General features: G+C 43.0%; 1 protein-coding gene across 2 annotated transcripts in view; it reads right to left on the reverse strand.

Annotated features, from left to right (window-relative positions):
• The window catches only part of DCBLD1 (discoidin, CUB and LCCL domain containing 1), a 46,348-nt gene extending 25,853 nt beyond the window's left edge, over positions 1-20,495 (reverse strand). The window contains exons 1-2 of one of the 2 annotated variants that reach the window (XM_036380863.2): positions 20,069-20,495; positions 4,740-4,952 (exon numbers count right to left, since the gene is read on the reverse strand). In XM_036380863.2, the coding sequence (XP_036236756.2) occupies positions 4,740-4,952; positions 20,069-20,495 (640 nt within the window). The remainder of the gene's footprint in view (positions 1-4,739; positions 4,953-20,068) is intronic. The other variant, XM_054514359.1, reaches the window with a different exon arrangement.
• Positions 20,496-20,782: the final 287 nt, after the last annotated feature.

Below are 20,782 nucleotides of genomic sequence, written 5' to 3' on the forward strand. Positions count from 1 at the left end.
ACAACTAGGAATCATGAGTGAAGAACTGTACTTTAACAAAAAACAGAGGCTAACACACTGTATGCAGCTAACAGGAAAAAAGGTCCATTTGATTAAAAAAATGCTGACATTCTTTGTTGCATCAATCCTTCCAAAACTGAAAACTCAGGATACTGCAACAACTCAGGTGAAACCCATCTGTTAAAAGTGTTTTGACTATTAAGAAACTGCTCAACTTGATCTTCAGCAAGAACTTGTCTGGGCATTTCTCTGGGTTTCCTGAAATACCAGAAACAATACAGTAATAACAAGTTTCCTTTGAGGGATGAAAAAGAAATCTGGACACACCCTTTATTCAAGCAAGATATTTATTTCAATACATAATAAGGAGCAACTGGTTTGATGAATCCCCTCAAGCCATAATGACAGGTAGGAGGTATCCGAAGGCACTCTGTACCTTTAGCGATGGGATGTGGGGAGAAGAAAGCATTTTCAGTAAATTCTCTATTTCACATTAGTTACCAGCTGTAAATTATGCAAGAACAAGTCAACTGCACTAACTCTCCAAATTATTACTAGTCACTCAGCAGCTCTGACATCCACCCCAGAGGAACACATCAACCTCCTACTGACTGCAAGTGAATGAGGAAGTAAGTAGGCACTTATCTCTTCTTTTGGCTTTCTCTCCAGTCAAGACTGATGATCATCTCGCAAAATTAAGGGAAAAAATACCAAGCCATTAGATGGCGAAGAGATAGAAAAAAGAAAAAAAAGGGGTCAAAAGAGGTACAGAAATTTGATAGAGACATTAAAAGAAGCAGACTAAAAGCAGTTCCTGTCAAACTTTTGAAACATCTATGATCCACCTTCATAAGTAGTGCAAATTTTGTTCTTGAGAACTACAGGGCTGACATGGTTAATCTTGTTTTCACATATCCCTTTAACTAATTAAAAAATCAGAAGCTCTACTTCAGAGCTCAGTATTTTTAATATGCTCAGATAATGCAATTAACTCAAGAAGAAAAGCATTTCGGTAAAGGCTGCACCTTGTCTGCACTGTGAGATTATGCTCATATTAATTTTCTGTGGGACAAAAAACACCATATTTTAATCCAGTCAAAAACTGTGCCTTTGAAACAGACCACGATCATCTATTTATTTCTCACAGAGACAACCTGTGCAAAGCTGTGCTAATATTTAAATGTTTTTCAGACAAAGGTGACTCAGTTTCACCAAAATGGGTGTTAGACTCCCTTTGCTGACTGATGATTAATATTTTCACAGCTACGTCTGAACACAGAGCTAACAGCTTGAAAGAAAAGGCTTGCTACAGGTTCCTTTCTCCAGTGAGCACTAAAGAAAATAATTTGCAGAGTAATAACTCAGAGATATACTGTCAAGACCCTGTATGACCCCAGTTTCAGAGCTTCATTAAGATTATTTAACTATCATCTTTTAATTGCAATATTGGAGAAATATAAATTCAATAGCTGCTTTCACAGGTCCATCAAAGCTGAGAAGTACCAAAGGTGAGAAGAACTGTAGTGTCACATTTGTGTTTTAGTTGGGACTGAGAAAGGCTTCAGTAGATCAGCACACACAACAACTGCATGCTTTTCTAGGAATGAATCATACTCTTCTATCCATCTGCAGAATTCAAGGAATGTCCAGAACTTCTATAAAATCTGCAGGTAGGTGCTCTAATCTCTAGTCACCACCTTACTGAAGTAGCATCAATATTCCTGCTAACATAAATCAATTAATTCCTTCATTTGTATTTAACAGATTCCCTTTGCTGCAAGGAACATAAATACCCCAAAGACAAATTGAGTTACTCCTTGCTGTATTGCAAGAATCCCTGCAGATGGTTATAATGATGAATGAATCACAGTTATATGTAAAGACCGGAAGAAATCTGAAAGGAAAACAATACTTTATCATCTGGAGCCTTCTTCACACTAATTTAATATTTGTACACATAATCTAGTATTTTTTCTCTGACCAATTTTCCAAGCTTTAGAATATACTCCTCAACAGATGTTTTTATTCATACTGACATTCATGCTGTTGTTTTCTGTAGAGCTGAAGAAATCAGCATGATATTTAAAACATATTTCCCTTTGGACCTTATTGTCTTGTAATTGCAAACCTCCCAAATAAAGAGCAAAGGTTGCTCAGACTAATTTGAAACATGAGCAGCATTCACATTCACATTCACATGCAGTTTTCACCCATTTTGGTGAAACTGAGTCATCTTTCATACTTTGCTTTTTAGGTTTTCCTTTTTAAAGCTAGGTCAAATACAGAAAACACACCAAGATTAGTTTTTAATTGCTCAGATGTTTTCAGTGCTTGCAAAATATTTTCAAGTCTCCATCATCCCATGAAAGAATTTTGATGTCTAAGGTCAGTATCTCCTCAGCCAGAGGGAGGAGGTTGACCTGACTGTAGATGTTCATGAAGAGGGAAGGGTTGCAAAGAGGAGATCTGAGTTCAGAAACAGCTGTCTAAAAGGACACTTAACAGACTGAATGGATGTAGCAGTGCTTATTCACAAGGCTTCTTTCACTTGAATAAATGCATATTGAAACCCAAAGCTATAGCAAGAGTTGAAAAAATTGACTTAGAGAAGATTTAATCTCATCTAAGAATTCAGGTGTCTTTTAAAACATAAGCAACATCGTGAATTTACGCCTATAGAACTATTTCCACATCCATTCTGCATGGATTTGCCTGAACGTAGAACAGACACTCTGTAGGTATATGCTGGTGGGAAAGTCTACAGTGAGCTGCAGACCACAAAAAACATTACAGATGGTAAGTCTGCCTAAACTGTAAAACTGGTTTAATCAGATATGACCAAAATCTGCTAATTGTGCAGTTCACTACTGAGAATGTAAATTACAGTCCACATGCATCAGACGTTACTAATCAGATCTGAAAATGGGTGTGGGAATACTTTAAAAAAAATTAATTATGTGGACTTGATTGCATAATACACAGCTACTCTGTGCTTATAGGCTGAATAGCTGCAGTATAAATGATGTGAAGATGCCTTCAGGCTGATCTGTAAGGAGCCAGAATTTCAATCAATATCCAAGCTTCATTTTTCACTTCAAAAAACAATATGTTGATTTATCCCTGTTTCCGAGAAGATTTAGATTAGAAATGTCAAGAGAGTATCAATAAAAATTATTCAGAGATATGCTAATGCAATAATAACCACCTATTTCTTATTGCCAAGTACAGACAGACTGCTTCAGGTGAGCACAACTCATTACTTAGTTACAAAATAGATCACAAAACTACAGAATGGCTTGGGTTGTAAGGGATCTTAATGAGCATCTAATTCCAACCCTCCCTGACATGGGCAGGGATCTTCCACTAGATTTGGTTGGTCAGGTCCTCATCCAACCTAGCCTTGAACACTTCCAAGGATGGAGCTCCACACCTTCACTGGGCAACCTGTTCCAGTGCCTCACCCCTTCTGACTTCTCAGTGAAGAAAGAAATAAATAATACTAAAAAATTCCAGCACACATGAACAGAGATGCTCCTTATGCCTCAAATCAAGCTCTGTGCAGGCTCAGATATCAGCATGTCACTGCCCACTCTTACTGAAGGTTGTTTCAAAATGTAATACCTCCCCCATGAGAGCAATAATTACCTTTACCTTCCTTTGTGAGCAAGCCTTTAATACCTGACTTGATCTTCTCTTACCAGATGAGTGATAAACCCATCATACTGATAAATGAAAGGCAATCAACCCTCCTTACTACTAAGATATCCTATGAGATCTCATCTTTGGAGAACCACATACTTTTCTGAGCCAAGCAGCGAGGTGGAAAATGTGCAGAAGCTCTGTGCAGCTCATATCTTCATCACATTTTTCCCTTGAATCCATTCTGCTTGTTAAGTCCAGGACAGTACATTTAGCCTCAGCTGACTGAAGGGCTACACAGCCCACTCCCAGCAGGCAAAATTTTATGAAATGTCAAGTCATTACTTTATTCTACATTGCAGAACTCCTTGCAGCTTTGAATTTAAACTGGATTTCTGAAAAAGGGTGCATGACTTGAAAATCAGTTTGACTCTTCCAGAAAGTGCAGATCAAAAGTTTCTGTGACAACTGGTTGGGAAAACCATTTTGAGGAAGGCCTCATGTTCTCCCTGGGGAGAATCCTGTTGCCGTTATGATTGTTTTAAGTGCACAGCTGTAGCAGATTATTTGCTTATCTTCCTGTGCAAATCTGTTACAAGAGCCCAGTCTGGCTGTATGCATTTAATATCTGCAGGTATTAAAGCTTGTACATAAGTAAGGTGGCTAACAGCTAGCAATAGTAAAGGTTATCTCCTCTCTGAGCCACAGACTGCCTAGGAATAGAGACACACAGGATCACTGACTCCAAAATTTCTCATCTTTGTCTAGTTTGTGAGGAAGCTCTTCCCCTGCACAAGGAGGGAGCAGGGCTGATACAGATCTACAGACTTGCTGTACCAACACTGTGATGGTCCAGCTCTGCAGGTGTGAAGGCAGAGCCCTCAGGAGTGCTGTGCCCGAGCCCCGGCAGCCCCTCTGCAGCACAGCAGGGCAGCACCATACACGGTGGGACAGTGGCTTCCCACACAGAGAATGAAACACCTGAATACAGAAAGGAGGAGGAGAGCACAAAGGCTGACATTTCTTGCATTTTGCTAAGCTGTCTTTTACCCACACTTTCACCAGTTCATTCACTGACCATGGCCTTGCCTCTCACATACCATGCAATGTTGAAGAGCTCTGGATGGTAAGGTAGCTGGACTCGCATTTCTGGGATTCAATATCCAGGTCTCCGATTTTCAAGATCAGGCGTTTTCCTGGAGGCACTTGGATTTTCTTCTCACAAAGAGTGTAGTTAGGGTACGTCCCAGGATAGTTCTTGGATGCCAGCGTCCCACTGTCCTGATACATCACTGTGTGCCCACATCCATCCCCTGCAGTAGGAGAACAGAAAGGAAGAGAAACAGAATGTATTCCTCAATAAAAAAAAGTAAGAAAATACTTGCTACATAATCATGTCTCATGCACTTTTCCCTTTTAAATAAGTATTTTGTAATACTCCACCTCACTTTTGCTATTGTTGGAGCATAGGTAGCTGAAATAAACATAGTCACATTTCTCTTGTAAAGCAGAAGAAAGAAGGGTTGGAAATACCCATGAACTAGGGTGTATTTGGCAGTAAGGTACAGACAGTATCTCTCTGGCTTTCTGCTTTGTAGCCAAACCTTACTAAATCCCTGAAGATGCAATTCCACATGTAAAGAGCAGGATCCTTCCTTAAGTAATTTTCTCCTAGTTATCAGTCTGCATTTTATTCCCACAGCGAGAGCCATCTCAGAGAGGGTAACTGAGTCATACATGAAAGCACAGACATGACTTAACTCCCTACTATCACACACCTGACACATCTTATTTTCCTCTTGTTTTTCTTGTGTCACTTGCACAATACTAACAGCACAGGGTGAAGGCATAAGAGGAACTTCCAAAGTGAGGTGTGCACTGTCAATGGTACACAATGGCTACTTTGGAGCAGCATTCCCAGAAAAGCATGAGCTGCTGCCTCTTTGCTCAAGAGGTGAGGGTAGGGGTCCTCAAAGTGTGTCTTCATGGCACTGTAAGGAGCCAGCTCAGCTTCGGAATCTTTCCTTGGTGGAGAGGCATCTGAGGAGCAGCTGCAGCAGGTCAGAGGACAACAGGAAAAGGCACATGGAAATACACGGGGGATGTGTGGACTGACATGGAAAACAGGAAGCATCCATAGAGGGGAAAGGAAGCAGGTATCAGATAAGAGACCTTGACTACTAAAGGAAGCAATTTTTACTGAACTATTTAAAAGCATACTAGTAATTTAAAGTTTGTATTCTAAAGCTTAAGCCATTTTGTTCTGCTCAATCTTCCAAATAATGGAAATATTTGTGGCAGTGGACTAGTGTCACATACATACAGGCAGTCCTCAGTTTCAGGTCATTTAGGGCATAGGCACACTTTCCATAGAGTCTTGCATTCTGCTATCCTTTATCTTGGCACAACTGAAGCTAATCCAAGAAGTGTTAACAAAATAAAGAATCCTGCAGGAGATGGGAATTCATAATGTTCACTTTAACTACTCAAAATTTTCCTTTTGGGGATATTTTGGTTAAATGGTTTTGGTCTGTGCCATTTTAATTACTATCTAAATTTCCTTCCAAAATGATTAGAAACAACAACTTAAGGTTTGATAGGATTTTTTAAAAAGGAAAAACTCGGAATGAAGTGTTGAAAAAGAAGTGTTGCCATACCAAGAAGTGGGGGGGAAGTGGCATGCTGTGCTAAGATAAGCTCCAAGCTATCAAACTTTGACTTGCTACCATATAATTACACTGCCATTTCATCCAACTCACTCAACTGCTCTTTCACAAGCAATCACATTTATTTTGAAGCTTTGGCATTACTACTAGCTTTGTTGCCTAGTATTTATTTTTGTCATAGGTTCATGCTGGAAATAGAGGTGAATAGGAGATATAGATCCAAAATCATATCACCATAAAACATATTCAATATGTTTTTTTTCAGATCTCCTTTTTCACATGCTTTGAAAAGCATCTGCTGTTCAGGGTTTTTAACCAAGCACTGTTGACTTTAGGATGCCTAGGAAAATACTCAAGATGAAAGGCAAGCTGGCTTCATGAGCAAATCACCTCCTAACGGAAACTTTTGGCAACATGACTGAAGATATAAAGAACAATATGGTAGATGAGCTGCCAACTTTCTGAAGAGAGAGGGATCTATAGAGGTCTAGGCAGTGTAAAACCAGATCACTTCCAGCAGGACACAGGACAGCCTTGATGCCTGTGTAGCCAACTGCTGCACAGTATAAAAAGAACTGCCCACGGCCTTTAACTTAAACTGCATGTTTCTAACTGTAAGAATTATTTTAGCTGGAATAAAGAAACTACAATATTGAGTTTTGTTCGCAACATATCCTTATTAGGGAAGAAAAGGAAAAACAACGGTAAAGTTCCGGAACCACATGGGGATGAACTCCTTAAAATGGAAAGTCACAGACTTCATCTTACTGGGCTATGTTCTGGCCTCTGTCACCTTTGTACAATGCTAAGGATCTACTGTGGTGCAAAATGCTGCTCAAAAAACTGTGAAGACCTTGCTATCATGACAAGACCCTGACAACTGTCCAGGTCACAGAGCCTTGTATTTCTGCAGAAAGTGTACAGGCAAAGCCATGCATGAGAGACCTCAGCTTGCCATCCTCCTCTGTTGAGGTTATACAAGGTCTTGTTCCCAGGGAAACTCCTTTTTTTTTTTTTTTTTTGGTTAAATCTGTCTTTGAGAGAGAGCATTAACACCAGAACATCTTTTGAGCTAAGAAAGCATAAATGCTATTTTCTGACTTTTCACTGGTGGAGCATGGCCATCCAAACACTCCAAATCTCAGAAGAGGAAGGCTCAGCATCAGCCTATCAGCCTGCACCTATAACATCCCTTGCTGCCTCAGTTCTGCCTGCCTGCCATGAAGCAAAAGCTAATGATAAAAGCTTGTTTGTCACAAGTACCAAAGTAATGTCCAAAAAGTCAGACCAACTCTTAGTAACTACTGCTTCTTACAGAGAAAGCTGACTGCAGCTCTGAATTCTGAGTTTCTCAGGAAGATTAAGATTTTTTTCTTTGCTCTGGTACACTGAAATTTGCTGGCACACCCAATAGAAGGAGTCAGAAGGTATAGAGGGAAGTAGAATAAAGCTCAGGATCTGACAAGTCAAAGAGCGAATTAATGACTAAATATTAGTTAAAACCCCACAAATATAACATCACTATATAACAAGGCTCAGAAAAGGAGGCAAGTTGTAAGGAATTCAAGCATATCCCTAGTCACATTATCAAATGTAAAATGTGCAAAATACTGCCATTAGTTTTGCTCTTATTATTTCCCACAGAAAATTTTGATTTTCAGTAGAAATGTGTTGGCCAAACTTAAAATACAGTGAGCTGAAAACACAACTCCTTGTCCTTATGAAAACTATGGCTTAAACACCTGATGTCACACTCTTTCCTATAGGCACAGCTCTTCTGGATGGAAATATGTTTATTTAACCAGTCAGTTTGACACAGACTTTCTTGCTGACACTAAATTTTCACTTATCATTACTTCTGAGAACTGTTTTCTATCACCCCATTTGACAAGAAGCTGTCAGCCTTGCCTCAGACATCCAGGTTTCATCACTTCTCACTGGACAGGAGCATAGCAACACAAACAAGGTACTAAACAACCAGAGAATCTAAACCTACTCAAATTTAATAAAATCTCTCCCCAGCATGAGGAGTTATTGAAAACACATCAAACATGCTTTGTAGAACAGGTTCCCATCGGCACTTGAATCCAGACCAAGATCATGATCTCTGAACCGTGGGCGACCACCTGCTGGCCTAGCTGCAGGTTGTACCAGAGATCACACAGCACTGGAATTAAGGCTGTTTACCAGAGATAAAAATAATCTCCCATGGCAGATGATGGAAACAACTCCCCAAGAAGAAAGAACCACAGCTGGCACCTTCTGCCACAGCAGCAGGCACACCACTCACACCTTGCCCTCTCTCACAGGGTGCTCGCCAAGAGCAGGGCATGTCTGTAACCCCAAACCTGGGACCCCACCAGAAGACACCAGCACATGTGGCTGTGGAGAGGGCAAAAGGAGACACCAAGGGGCTGGCAGATATCCCCATGCTCAGACACAGATGTCATGGATGCACGTGGGACAAGGTGAAGAAGTAGCTTCAAGTAGCTGTGTCTGGGCTGGGTCTGACCGTGGCTACTGGCCCACAGGCAGGAGGGCCCCCTCCAGCATCCAACCTGCCCAGGAAGGACAGAGGTGATGAAATCAATGCCCACAAACAAGCTCTGGCCCCATCCTGTAAGCTGGACACAGCCCCTGACAGGTACTGGGGCTTTAGCAAAATGGTGGTGGTGCCAGAAGCAGCAAGAGATCCCTGAAGATGATGCTGGTTCCTTCAGGTACCCTTCAGGTCACCCAGAACCACCTGACTGGACTGACCATCTCCTTCCATCCCTTCCTAGCTCCAGCACACAATCTGAGCCATGGTGTCTCACTCTCCTGCTCCCTGGGCTTTTCCACCCCTTGGCTTGCACACACGTGTGGATGCACACAGTGCCTTCATGCAACCACTCAGCACATTCCTTTTTGTGACAGGCAAAAGGCTACAGTTTTTCAAATAAGTGCTCTACGAAGTTTTCATGCGCTGCACCTTTCAGAAACATGTTGATTCGGCCAACTACAAAACAGTTACAGTGTATGATATCAAAACATTTTCAAAAGCATTGCTACAATATCCTGGCAGCAAACAGCTGCCTTTTTCATCCTTCTGATTCACCCTCACGCAGCAATTCATAGCAGCCTTGGACTCACTCCAGTGCTAAATACATGTTATACCTAGGCGTGATCACACACCCAGCCTGCGGCTCCCTGCCCTCTTCCATTCCATCGCAGGAGCCCCGTGGGGCCCCAGCTTTTCCCACCTGCTCTCCCTGGTTACAGACTACTGCTGCCTGACATCCCTTGGCTGCCCGCTCTTTCCACCGGGATGAAGACCCCCAAAGTAACTTTATTTCCCTCCTGGCCTCCTCTCGCCCAGTTTGAGATCCTTTGAAGGTCACCTTCATGGTGGTGCTTGGGAGAAGGCAAGTTCCTCTTCTCCACATGGAGGACAGGGAAGAGAGCTGTTGGGAGCTCATGGCCTGTCCTTCTCCCTTCTCCACGCCTTCGTTTGAGAGGAGAGCAGAAAACTGCATCTGAATACCTAAACTCTGAATCCAGCCCAAAAAATCAGCATTTTCTGAAGAGCCACTGCAGCAAATGGGCACAGTCAAAGGGGGCAGAATGCCATGGAGTCAAAACTATGGCTCTGAGAGCTCTGATGAGAAGCCCCACAAGGAGAAAAGAGATTTGTCCCATCTTCCACATTGCTTTCACTGAAGTAATAACTCCAGCTTATTAAAAGCTACAATAATAACTGAGCCAAGGAGTTTTGCATCTTGAAATGAGATTTGAGTTATGCATAAGAACAGATAAGTATCCAAGAAGGAAATAAACTCCTTCCAGTCAAACCTGTGCCCTCTCTGCTCACGTGGGGATAGGAGAAAAGAGAAAAAAATCCAAGTTTTCTTGCCAGATGCCATCCAAATCCACTGCAGTGGTCTGAAAACACTTTGGTTTTCATACAGCAACTCTAACCTTCGTCACTAACAGAACCATGCATGCTGCAAACATAAATGGGTTCACATCTTCACTGCTTTCTGAGGTGATGGACTAAAATGCAGAGTTAAGTGCTTCATCTCTAACCTTTCCACTGCCAAACCTGGGTCAAGAGCATCAGCTATTTGCTGTGCCATTACAACAGAAGAGACATCTCCACAAAACCAGGACCTAAACCCTTCCCTTCCACAGAGAATGGTGAGATGTCAGAGCTTTGTGCTTTTCCTGGCAGTGAGTACTTTTCCTGTTGCCCTCAAACAAAGGGCAACACCACAGCCCTGATGCATTGCTGGGCAGGTGAGAACCCCAGTCCTCCTTCCCAGCAGTGCTGGGGCCCAGAGCCACAGGCACCTCGCGGGAGGTAGAGGGAGAAATGGCCTGCACATTTGGGAATTTCACAAACCCCTGGATTCAGGGCAGATGACATTTACACCAGCCAAGCAACTGGCTGAGCCCTGCTTCAAAAGTATATAAATCTACAGGAGGATTTTTTTGGAAGTCCAGCTTTATGTTCTTTACAATATTTTGTGGGTACAGAAAAAACTATTTTCAAATAATGAAAGAAGCCACTAAAAATTAAGGCAAGTCTATAATGAAAAAAACCCAAAGTGACTGTCATCCTCCATGGCCTTCAAATTAGTATTAATATATTTTTAAGGGAAAAAGTCTCCCACATCACAGTATGCCCTATTGCAAAAGGAAAAACAAATAGCACATAAATATTTTCTTTGAGTTGCATTTTAATTTAACTCCATTAAGAAGTCAAGAAACATTTTATCCTCTGTGCTGCAGCAGTTCCTGAGGACACTTATTTTGCTGCCCAAGCTAACCAAGTGGTGGCTGGCAGGAGGGCTAAGAGCAGGAAGGGAAGGTAGAGCAGCAGAAGAAACAAAGGAACACTGTGGAGTGCTGATTTTATTGCCCAAATTATTTACTTACCAGCTTCAAAGGGATGCAAAAGGAGAAGGAGGCCAAACAAACCACAGCATGTTTTCCCCTCCTCTTCACAGACATTATTTACTGTAATGTCCCTCTTAAAGTAGAAATGAGAAAGAAGCAAATGACCTCCAATGGGTTCTGCTGGTGGTTCAATAAATCACAAATTCCCACCACGTGCCCAGCTGCAGTCACTCCCACAGCCATTCAGGCTGCAGCTGGGAACTGGCTTTCCTCGGGATGTCCCCTGCAGCCAGCCTCATGAGATGCTCTGCCTCAAACTTTGCAAAGTTATGTGGTAACAAGTTGGATTGCCATCATCAGGTAAAGAAAAAAAAATCCCTGACAACCCTTTTGAACTCTTATCTAGCAATGTAGCTTACATCCATATGACCATTTTTCAAAGTTTGAATTTTTTAGCCATTTCAGCACAGCCATCTGGGAGTAGCCAGGGAAATGCTTTCAGCTACATGGCAGTGACTTTGCAGGATTGCTACAACTAACCTGAGCGGCCTTTACTACCCCAGAAACGTCTCATCTTTGCAGAACTTCTCAAAGACAAATACATACCAAGGTCTGAGATTTTATTTATTTAGCTGCTAAAAGGTCAAAAGAAAGCATATATCGCCTTATAAGCAACTTCTTCTATCAACACAAAGCCATGTCCCCCAAGCCAGAACTTTAGACTCAGCATGCAGGTTTGAAACCTGAACAAGTAGTAAAGTCTTTCTTACACTAACACAAATGTGAATCACGATCTGGTTCCACTGCAATCTGTGAAAGACAGACAGTACCAGAGTACATGTCAAAAATAAGCATGTTTTAGTCACTGCTTCCAGGACTTAGGCACTATACCCAAATGTAGCCCGCCAGAGAAGCGAGCTTCAGTACTGGAATTTGCTTTTTAGCACTCTAAATACAGCACTCTTGAGCTTGTGGGTGTGAGAAAACTTCTATGCCTTTTTAACTGCTGAAACAAAAGAGATTTGTAATTTATTTATCTATTGCATGGCTTCATTTAAATATTTTTCAATGCTTTCCTTTATGAAGGTGGCATATTGCTGTGACTGACCACCTCAACATCTTATTGTTGTGCAGGTTTGGACAGACATGAGAATGGAGCTACACGTATATAGAAATTTCAGAGAAATCTCAGAGCCCCATTTTTGCAAAAGGGAAACTGATTTTTTGTTTTCTAAATAAATAAATTATTACTATGAGATACACATCCATATTACACACCTCAAGTGCAGAGAAGGCACCGAGTCCATTGCCAAGCACTTCTTGTACCTCCATGCTCAGAAAGAACTGTGAAGGACTATAAATAAATGGGAAGATGGCCACATTCCCCCATCAGCCACCTGTGCAGAGTAACTCAGGACCCTGGTGATGGTTCAGAGCTATGAAGGCTGTGAGGAGCAAATATCCCACAGACAGCAGTTTCTTCCCTGCCCCTCTGCCTACAGCATCCCAGGAATGTGCCAACAACACAGGGCTGGAGCTCCCTCCCGCCCTGTGCTGGGCTGTCCCTAGGCTGGGGGGACATTTTGCCATCAGGGCATCTCCTCCAGTTCTGCTGACTTGAGGCAAACATGAAGTTGGAATTTTGGATTTTTATTAAGGGCTTTTCAGGCAAAGTAGGAAATGCTAATCTTAACTAAGAGTCATATCATATGTATGCAAATTGTTTGCTCTACTTTCTCCATCTGTTTTCTTCCCAGGTTTTTCTCTGCACTATGCTTTACTGAAGATTAACTTACAGTATATTGCACCAAATTTGGACTGTGTGGGAAACATATGCTGCAAGCTCAAGGCCAGACTCGAATATTGGGTTGCACAGGAATAGGAATATTCACAGCAGTGCTAAGGACTGACAAACCCACAGGGACAGGAAATTCAGAGACACCAGGGTAAGGAGAGGCTGAAGCAGAGCTGTTCCAGTTACAGTAGCAGGTGGGAAGGCAAGATATCAAAACAGTTTTAATTTGGGCAAGAGGAAATGGCTGAACATGATAGAATGAAACCACACACTCCCCTCATTTTAATATACAATTACCTTGTTAGCATGATACATGTTGAGCAAGACAGACAGTTATCAATAATGGAGGATGGTCTTTTTTTCTAGAAATCAAACTTGTCCTGACTTACTTGAAAAATCACACATCCACCTTTTATGCCTGTACGCCCAGGTGGAATATGTAATTTGTTAATAAGAAAGGACAAGAGAAAGGATGCTACTTTTCTCAAAGTGAATTATACAAACACCCCACTATCCCCGAGGTGTAAATCAACAAGTATCTCAAGAGAAAGCAAATTGGTTTGTGATGGAAACAATAATTGTCACTGACCAGCACAAAAAAAAAAAAAAGTCATGTCTTTTGACTCGGTGAACCCAGTGTCTGAGAAACTATTTCCTCCATGGTTACTGCAAACTAACAACAAATGGTTTTTTGCAACTCCAGTAGAAATGGAAACAAAATTTTACTGAACTAAGATGAAGAAACAATCAAAGAACTACTCTAGCCTGATGCACCTGAAAGCAAGAAATGCCTTTTATCAGTATAGTCCCACAACCAGCCTGCTTAATACTCATCCTCAAGGTACTAAACAAAATGGTACATGCAGAAGCTCCATAAGCTTTTGTGATCTTCCCAATTCATTGTGGTTACATATAATTGCTGTGAAAGATGTTTTAAATTTAAAAATAAAAAAATAAAAAAGAAAGAAAGGAAAGCAGCTACATCATTCCATAAGTACTACAGTGTTGGCTGTGGCACCACATGTGACCCACAGCATCATTTCTGTGCTTTCTGTGACACATCAATGAGACTGCATAAAAGGTATTTACTTATGGATGTGGAAAACCGCAGAGTATATGTATATTTTTTGCCACCCTGTGTACACCACTTATACTGAAACTCCATAATTCCATTCTGACCAGATTTTTTTTGATTAGCAGCAGTATTAAACAATCACATTCTCAACTTTTGGAACAGGATATGTAGAAAGATCTGAATGATTTTTCACTCAACCCAAGAGTGAATGTCTCGGTGTAACTGCTTCGTTTGATACAGTTTTAGTTTGCTTTCCACCTACAAAACACAGCAACTAAGTTTCATCTAAAAAAATAGTGGCTTAATTTTCAAAACACAAGCATTAGCCAGGACCATGAGTTTAAACATGTCTCTTCTGTCTGTGCTCAAATTCTAGATCAGTAAGTGCTGATTCCTTGGGTTTGAAAATGTTAACATGACCACTCAAAAAGCCTTCAGTAGCTCAGAGGCATTTGAACTTCAATTCCCCTGCAGCATGCTGACATAAGAAACATGGGCTAATACAAAGCCCAGCCTTTGGGAGGAAGCTGACATAACAGGGAAGGCAGCAGCTCAAATGTGAGCCACGAACCTCGCTGCTAAAACATCCCAGCAGAGGGAGACCCACAGGATAACTGAATTTATTTTACAAGTTAAAATAGATTTTTGCAGACCCAGAGGACAAAGTGTGGACTTTTTGTTGTTGTCGCTATGAGTTCATTTTACAAGTGAGGCATTGCTGACTATTAAGATCAAAACAACATACCAACACAGAACTGGTGTGGCACCAGAGCAAAACACGAGTGAATTTCAGGCAGAAGCCACACATCTCCTTTCTTCACAGTTAGTGCAGCTGCAACAACAAGGCTCAGGCACGTAACAAAGCCATTCTGTTCGGGTGGGTGAAGAAATCCACCTATGTTTCCAGCTTTTTGAAGTCTCTGCTGCTACTCCATGAAGAAAAGTTTTGTTTGATTTCTGACAGGACACACACAGGCCTTTGTATAGATGAGGGATCACATCCAGAATTCCCCATGTGTTTTTGTAATTTGAAATAAAACAAACAAACAAAATTTTTATTCAGTGGACAGGAACATCTGGAAGATGACATCAACATGACTTCAACTTTAATGTCAAAGCATTAGACTGAAATCCAATCTTGTTGAACAATTTGTGGTGGAAATGCCAAAAACTCAAACATCAAGGAATAAAACTGTGATGGATATGAGGTTTCTGCAGCAACTGAAGGAAGAAACAATGTTTCAGAGCTTAACTAAATGCCTGATGAACACTAATGTAATTACAGATGTAGCTCAGGCTGAGATGCATGATACTAAATATAAAAATGAACACTCTGGTCCTGTAGGAGGCCTGGGCACTGGGTTTCTAGCCTTGTCCTGCTCTGCTTTCCCCGTTTATTCTCCTGTCCCTGTTATGGTTGCTGGAAAACACCTTCACTGAAGCTCTTTGGAGATGGGCAAATGCTGCACAGCATGGATGTCCTCATCCTTCTCTGTGCCTGTGTGGGGGAGCAGAATGGAGCTGCTATCAGACAGCAGTCCTCTCCCATCAGGGAAAGAAATAACAAATATGGTCCCAGTGGGACTGGAAATCTCGCTCAAAGAGGATGAGAAAGTACCACCACCACCAAACTAAGCCTTCATGTCTTGGAAGGAAACTCCTGAGAGGCAAGTCCTGGCTCTGTCAAAAGAAGAGCCAGGGAGAGAGGCAATGAAAGACCAAAATGCTTCCTCTCCTCAAAACACTCAGCTCCCAGGCCTAATTATACAGCATCAACAATCCTAACCAAAACTACTGGCAGCCTCTCTCTATGTACGAGCATACAGCCAACCTCAAAATTGTGGCTTTAGCACTCACACAATATTCACAGGCCAAAATCAGTTTAATTAGATAATTTGTAATTTCTTTTGAAAGCAAAAATGAAGGTATCTGTATACTCTTAAAACTAGTCAAACCACTATCCTTTTTTTATTTAAGCATCAGTATTAGCTTGTCCCAGTTTGAAGTTTCCCACTCCCAGTTGTAACACTAATTAAACCTTTTGGGGAAGTTGTGCGCTCATTCTTATGCATTGCTATTAATATTTTTTATTGCAGTTAGTTGGGATCCAACACCATTCCACTGAACCCAGTCAGAAGGATTTTATTTTGATTTTGTCTGGCTTGTTTTATTCTTAGCAGATGGTGCAAGCCCATATGTTGATGAGTACATGCCACAGGAGAGCATCTGATCCGATACAGCCAGCCCCAAACTACAGTGATGTCTGTGCTGAGGACTTCAGTGCCTGCCACCACACAGGACCACACTTCTCAGCATGGTGTGAGAGCTCAGATGGGCTTTCAAAACTATACCAGTCCTGGTATCTAAGATACTTTTGAAAAGGTACCTCAGGCATCTCTATACAGTAGCATGACTGACCTCAAAATTGGTATTTTTTCAAGCTAATTTTTACTGTGCTACCCACGTAACTCAGGTGGACTAAAGGTGACACTTATATGTGATAAATATAAATGAATACATTTTTGCATATGCAAATCAACAAATAATTTTCATGAAATGTGACTCAACGGCCATGCAGGTAACAACTTTCCCAAAGCATCTTTTTCTCCCCGCATTGTCAGAGACTCCTGCTGCCCTCCCTGTCTTTGATTTTGTTTGAAATACATCCCCTGATAACCTAAAGAGAAGTACTTATGAAGAGCTTAGAGCTATTTATAGCAAAGTCTGTGTGACTGAAAACATTGCAGTTTTCTTGTGGTGGGTACTTGCATTGCTTATGAACTGCAACTGGAAAACTGTTGCCTCCCTCTTTAGCAATTCTAGTCAGCATTCCCAAGGCAAGAGAGAGAGAGCCAAGGAAGGAAACAGACATAAGGATAAAACGCAAACAAACTGAAAATTTACCAATCACTTATATTCAGAAACTGAAGCGGGGGGCGGGGGTTTGGGTACAAGAAAGACTCATCTCGATCTGCATTTCAAACTGCTGGAAATGGGCATACAAAGTGGATTAGCATGATCACACCAGTACTCTTCAGCAAGGGTTTTGTGCAAGCCCCTGAGAACAGGCATAATCTCTGGTAATTACTGGATACACTGTTGTCACATTGAATAACAGCCTTTCCTCAAAACATACAAAAGTCTACTCCCCATCGATCCTTCCAACTGGGTGTTGGGTGCCACTGTCAACAGACCCAGGAACACAGCAAGCAAAGCTCACTCCTGGATGCTGATCTGCAAATCCCACATGAACTAGTTTCATAGCTGTGTTTTATTTGAAGTGAAAATAAATGAGGTACAGCAAGAGCAGTGGCTTAAATCTTGTACTTAATAGATTAAAATCCCCATTCCTCTTATACCTTCCTACAAACAAACAAGCTTCAGGTCAGTTTTAAGTCCTACTGGCCAGAATTGTGATAGAAAATGAGTCAAAACTCTGGAAGGCTCAGATTCAACTCTGATTTCTGCTGCTTACATGGGTCAAGGTCTTGCTCAACAACACCAGAAGAAAAAACAAGGAATGGTGAAAGACAAAGATAATGTGTTCAGGTTTGGTTCCCTTCTGCCTTGGGATTTAACCACTGGGGGAGATTTTTAGAAGAGATATCAGGATATGGGATGGCTGTATGAGGTTGGCAGACAAGGAAAAAGCTATATTTTTTACTTGTCAGTTAAGAACTGGCAACTGAAACCCCAAAAGATTGGTGTATCGCAGAATAAAAAGAGAAAAGAATCACCTTTTATTATAAATCCCAAAGTTATATGTTACTCATGGACAGTCATAGATGTAGTATTTGTTCCCAGGTGAGACCTACTAAGCCTATAAATACTTTTTTAATTAAAATAGTTTCCCTTGATGCTCAGCCTTTCTTATCATCATTTTATGGGCAACAAAATTCCACATTCATAGACGCCTCGGACAGCACACACATTTAACATATTTTCAAGAACAGAAAGAGTGCTGACACCTGGACTCTACACAGCCACACTTAGATACAAGCCATTCTCTGAAATAACCAAGCCACAGGTGAAAAAATAGGTCTTTCCTTAATTTGAAACCAAAGTAAAAGAACAGAAGCTATAACAGCCCTTTCATCCTTGTTCTGTAGCACCCCTCAAGAAAAAGTTTAGAGAAGGCTAAAGTCAGCTCATGAGAAGTCAGAAAAACATAATGCTTCATTTTTTAAAAAGGATATTTCAAAATCAATATACTTAAACCAGTGCATCTTTCTTTGAACCAGCTGGTGGGAAACACCAGTGGTGATGAGATACAGAATTATCTGAAACTCGAGCCTGATTCACTCTGGCACTTCTCCTGCTCCATTACAACTCCTAAATCAAGTCAAGAAGCTTGTGTAACAGGAAGTTTGTATCCACTTATCTCCTTTCTCCACTGGTGTGACTTTAGAACACTTAGCCCTTAATTTATAGGGTAATAGTAATAAACAAACACAGAAGAACTTCAACCCGTGGAGAAATGAAGTGTGTGGGGGGAATCAACATCTTTCCTGCTTTCTAGACACTGAGAGATTATCTGGTAATCTGAGTTTGGTCCAAAGAGAACCAGGCAGAATAGTACTTGTGTTTCCATTCTGTTGATTTGATAGTAGAAACATTTTTAACACGAATGAAACAAAAGTGCTTTTACCAACTAATTTGGGAATATGGACAAGATGGGACATTCATACGTACTACTATTTTACTGTATGCACAAAACGCCCCTGAAATCCCAGCAGACTTACTATTACTCACTTGCACCCCAAATGACTTTCTTCTCCCTGGTGCCATTGAGTGAAGAATAAGCATTGGTGAAAGAGAAAACAAACAAACAAAAAACCTCCCCTCAACACACTGATGAAAAGAGGGGATTAAGAGAATGTTTTTTTTCCTTGCTACATATGTTTCCTGGAACATATCAAATTGGAATCCCAGCACACGGAGAACAGAACAGCAAAGCTACCAAGAAGCTGGCAAGTGGCAACACGACTTATACCAACTTCTCCCTTTTCTGGAGAGCCGTATCAGAAACCTCTGTTAATAGCAGGTTATGGGAAGAACAGGTATAAATCAGCCGAAGTACTTTCTGCCAGCGCCTGTATACAATGCCAATGCCTGTATACAGCTAATGCACAGCGCTGGGCTCTGGAACTTGCAGCCAACTCGGAACACTAATACGGGATTTCTAAGATATCTGAATGCACTGTCAAGCTTATTACGATGCTTAGTTTCCAGTACTAGCTATTTTATCGGTAGCTGCCAGTGAAGTCTTCTAAGACGGATGCATCAGGCCACGCAATGCAACAGCCAAGAGGCTGCAACTCCGCGGGCAGAGATGTCAACTGTACTGGTAATTTACACAGGAATCTTAACAACACAGGGCAAAGAGAATGGTACCCGCACTCTATTTGCGACAAACTGCGCTGCCACAAAAAGGGCCCTAACATACCCTCGAGATTCCTACGAAACTTTGTCCGGGCGCGAGTACGGGCATTACACTTTCTCCCCGAGGCGGCGGGAGAGCAGAGCTGCCCGTTCGCGGCTGCGGGACGGGGGCTGCCGGCCCCGGCGCCGCCGGAGCAGACGCGGAGCTGCCGCTGACCCAGCGCCGCCCGCCGCGCCCGGGGCTCCCGCCGGGGCTGAGGAGGCGCGGCCACAGCCGGGCGCCCAGGTGGCCTCCCCCGGCACGCAACTTTCTCGAGACTTTTTCGCCACTTACCTGACTTATTATGAAAGAAGAAGAAAAAAAAAAAGTCCTAATTAACAAATATCAAGAAAGTCGTAGTATACATTTACGGTAAGGCTGGTTACCACTTTAATCTCGCAGCTACTCAGACACAGGGATAAACCCGGCGAGGATTAACCAGGTCAGCTATATACAGCCCTGAGAGCAGCTCAGGCTACGCTCCCGCAGAGCAGGAGGCGAGGACGGCGGGGGCAGCCCGCCGCACCCCTCCGCTCGCCCCCAGCTCCCCGGGGCCGCGCCTGCCGAGCCTCCCCGCCCGGCCCCGCACTCACCCAGCGTCTCCGCCCGCAGCCAGAGCGGGGCCGAGGCTCCGAGAAGCAGCGAGAGCAGCAGCGAGGGGGCGGCCCGCGCCCCCCCGGCCGGGCCCATGGCTCCGGCTCTCGGCGGGGCGGGCAAGGCACAACTTCCCCACTTCCCTCCTGCTCCTTTCTCTTCCTCTCCTCTTCCTCCTCCTTCTTCTCCTTCTGGGTGGGGCGGCTCCGGAGCCAGCCCGCGCTCCCGCGGAGCGGGGCGGCCGCCTCCCGGCATCCTTCCCCCCGCAGGTGTTTCTGCGGAGGCGGAGAAGGGGCCGTGCGGGGCTGCCGCTGGCCCCGTGCCCCGCCGGTGGCCGGGCTGCAGCGCTGCCGCCTCCCGCCTCCCCGGCCTGGGGCTGGGGGTGGAGAGAGGAAACGGGAGAAGGGGAAGCGCCACAATTCCCATTGGGCTGCCGCTCGGGGTATCTCCTCCTCCTGCCGTGGACCGAGGGGCCGGCGCGGCCCCGCCGCCCCCTCCCCTCGCCGAGCGCTGTTCTCCCGCCCACCGCCGCTCCGGGTGCTGCACCAGGGGTCGCGGCGTTTCCCCAAAGCATTGCAGCCCCCGGCATCGCCTGCGAGCCCCCGAAGCTGGCGAGCCACGTACATGCCCACACACATATATACACGCGCTCGTATATGCGAGTATGTTCTTGAGGAAACAGGATTATTTTGCCGTTCGCAGGCTGATTCCCA

This window comes from Molothrus ater, chromosome 3, assembly GCF_012460135.2.
Source record: "Molothrus ater isolate BHLD 08-10-18 breed brown headed cowbird chromosome 3, BPBGC_Mater_1.1, whole genome shotgun sequence".
NCBI classification, from domain to species: Eukaryota; Metazoa; Chordata; class Aves; order Passeriformes; family Icteridae; genus Molothrus; species Molothrus ater.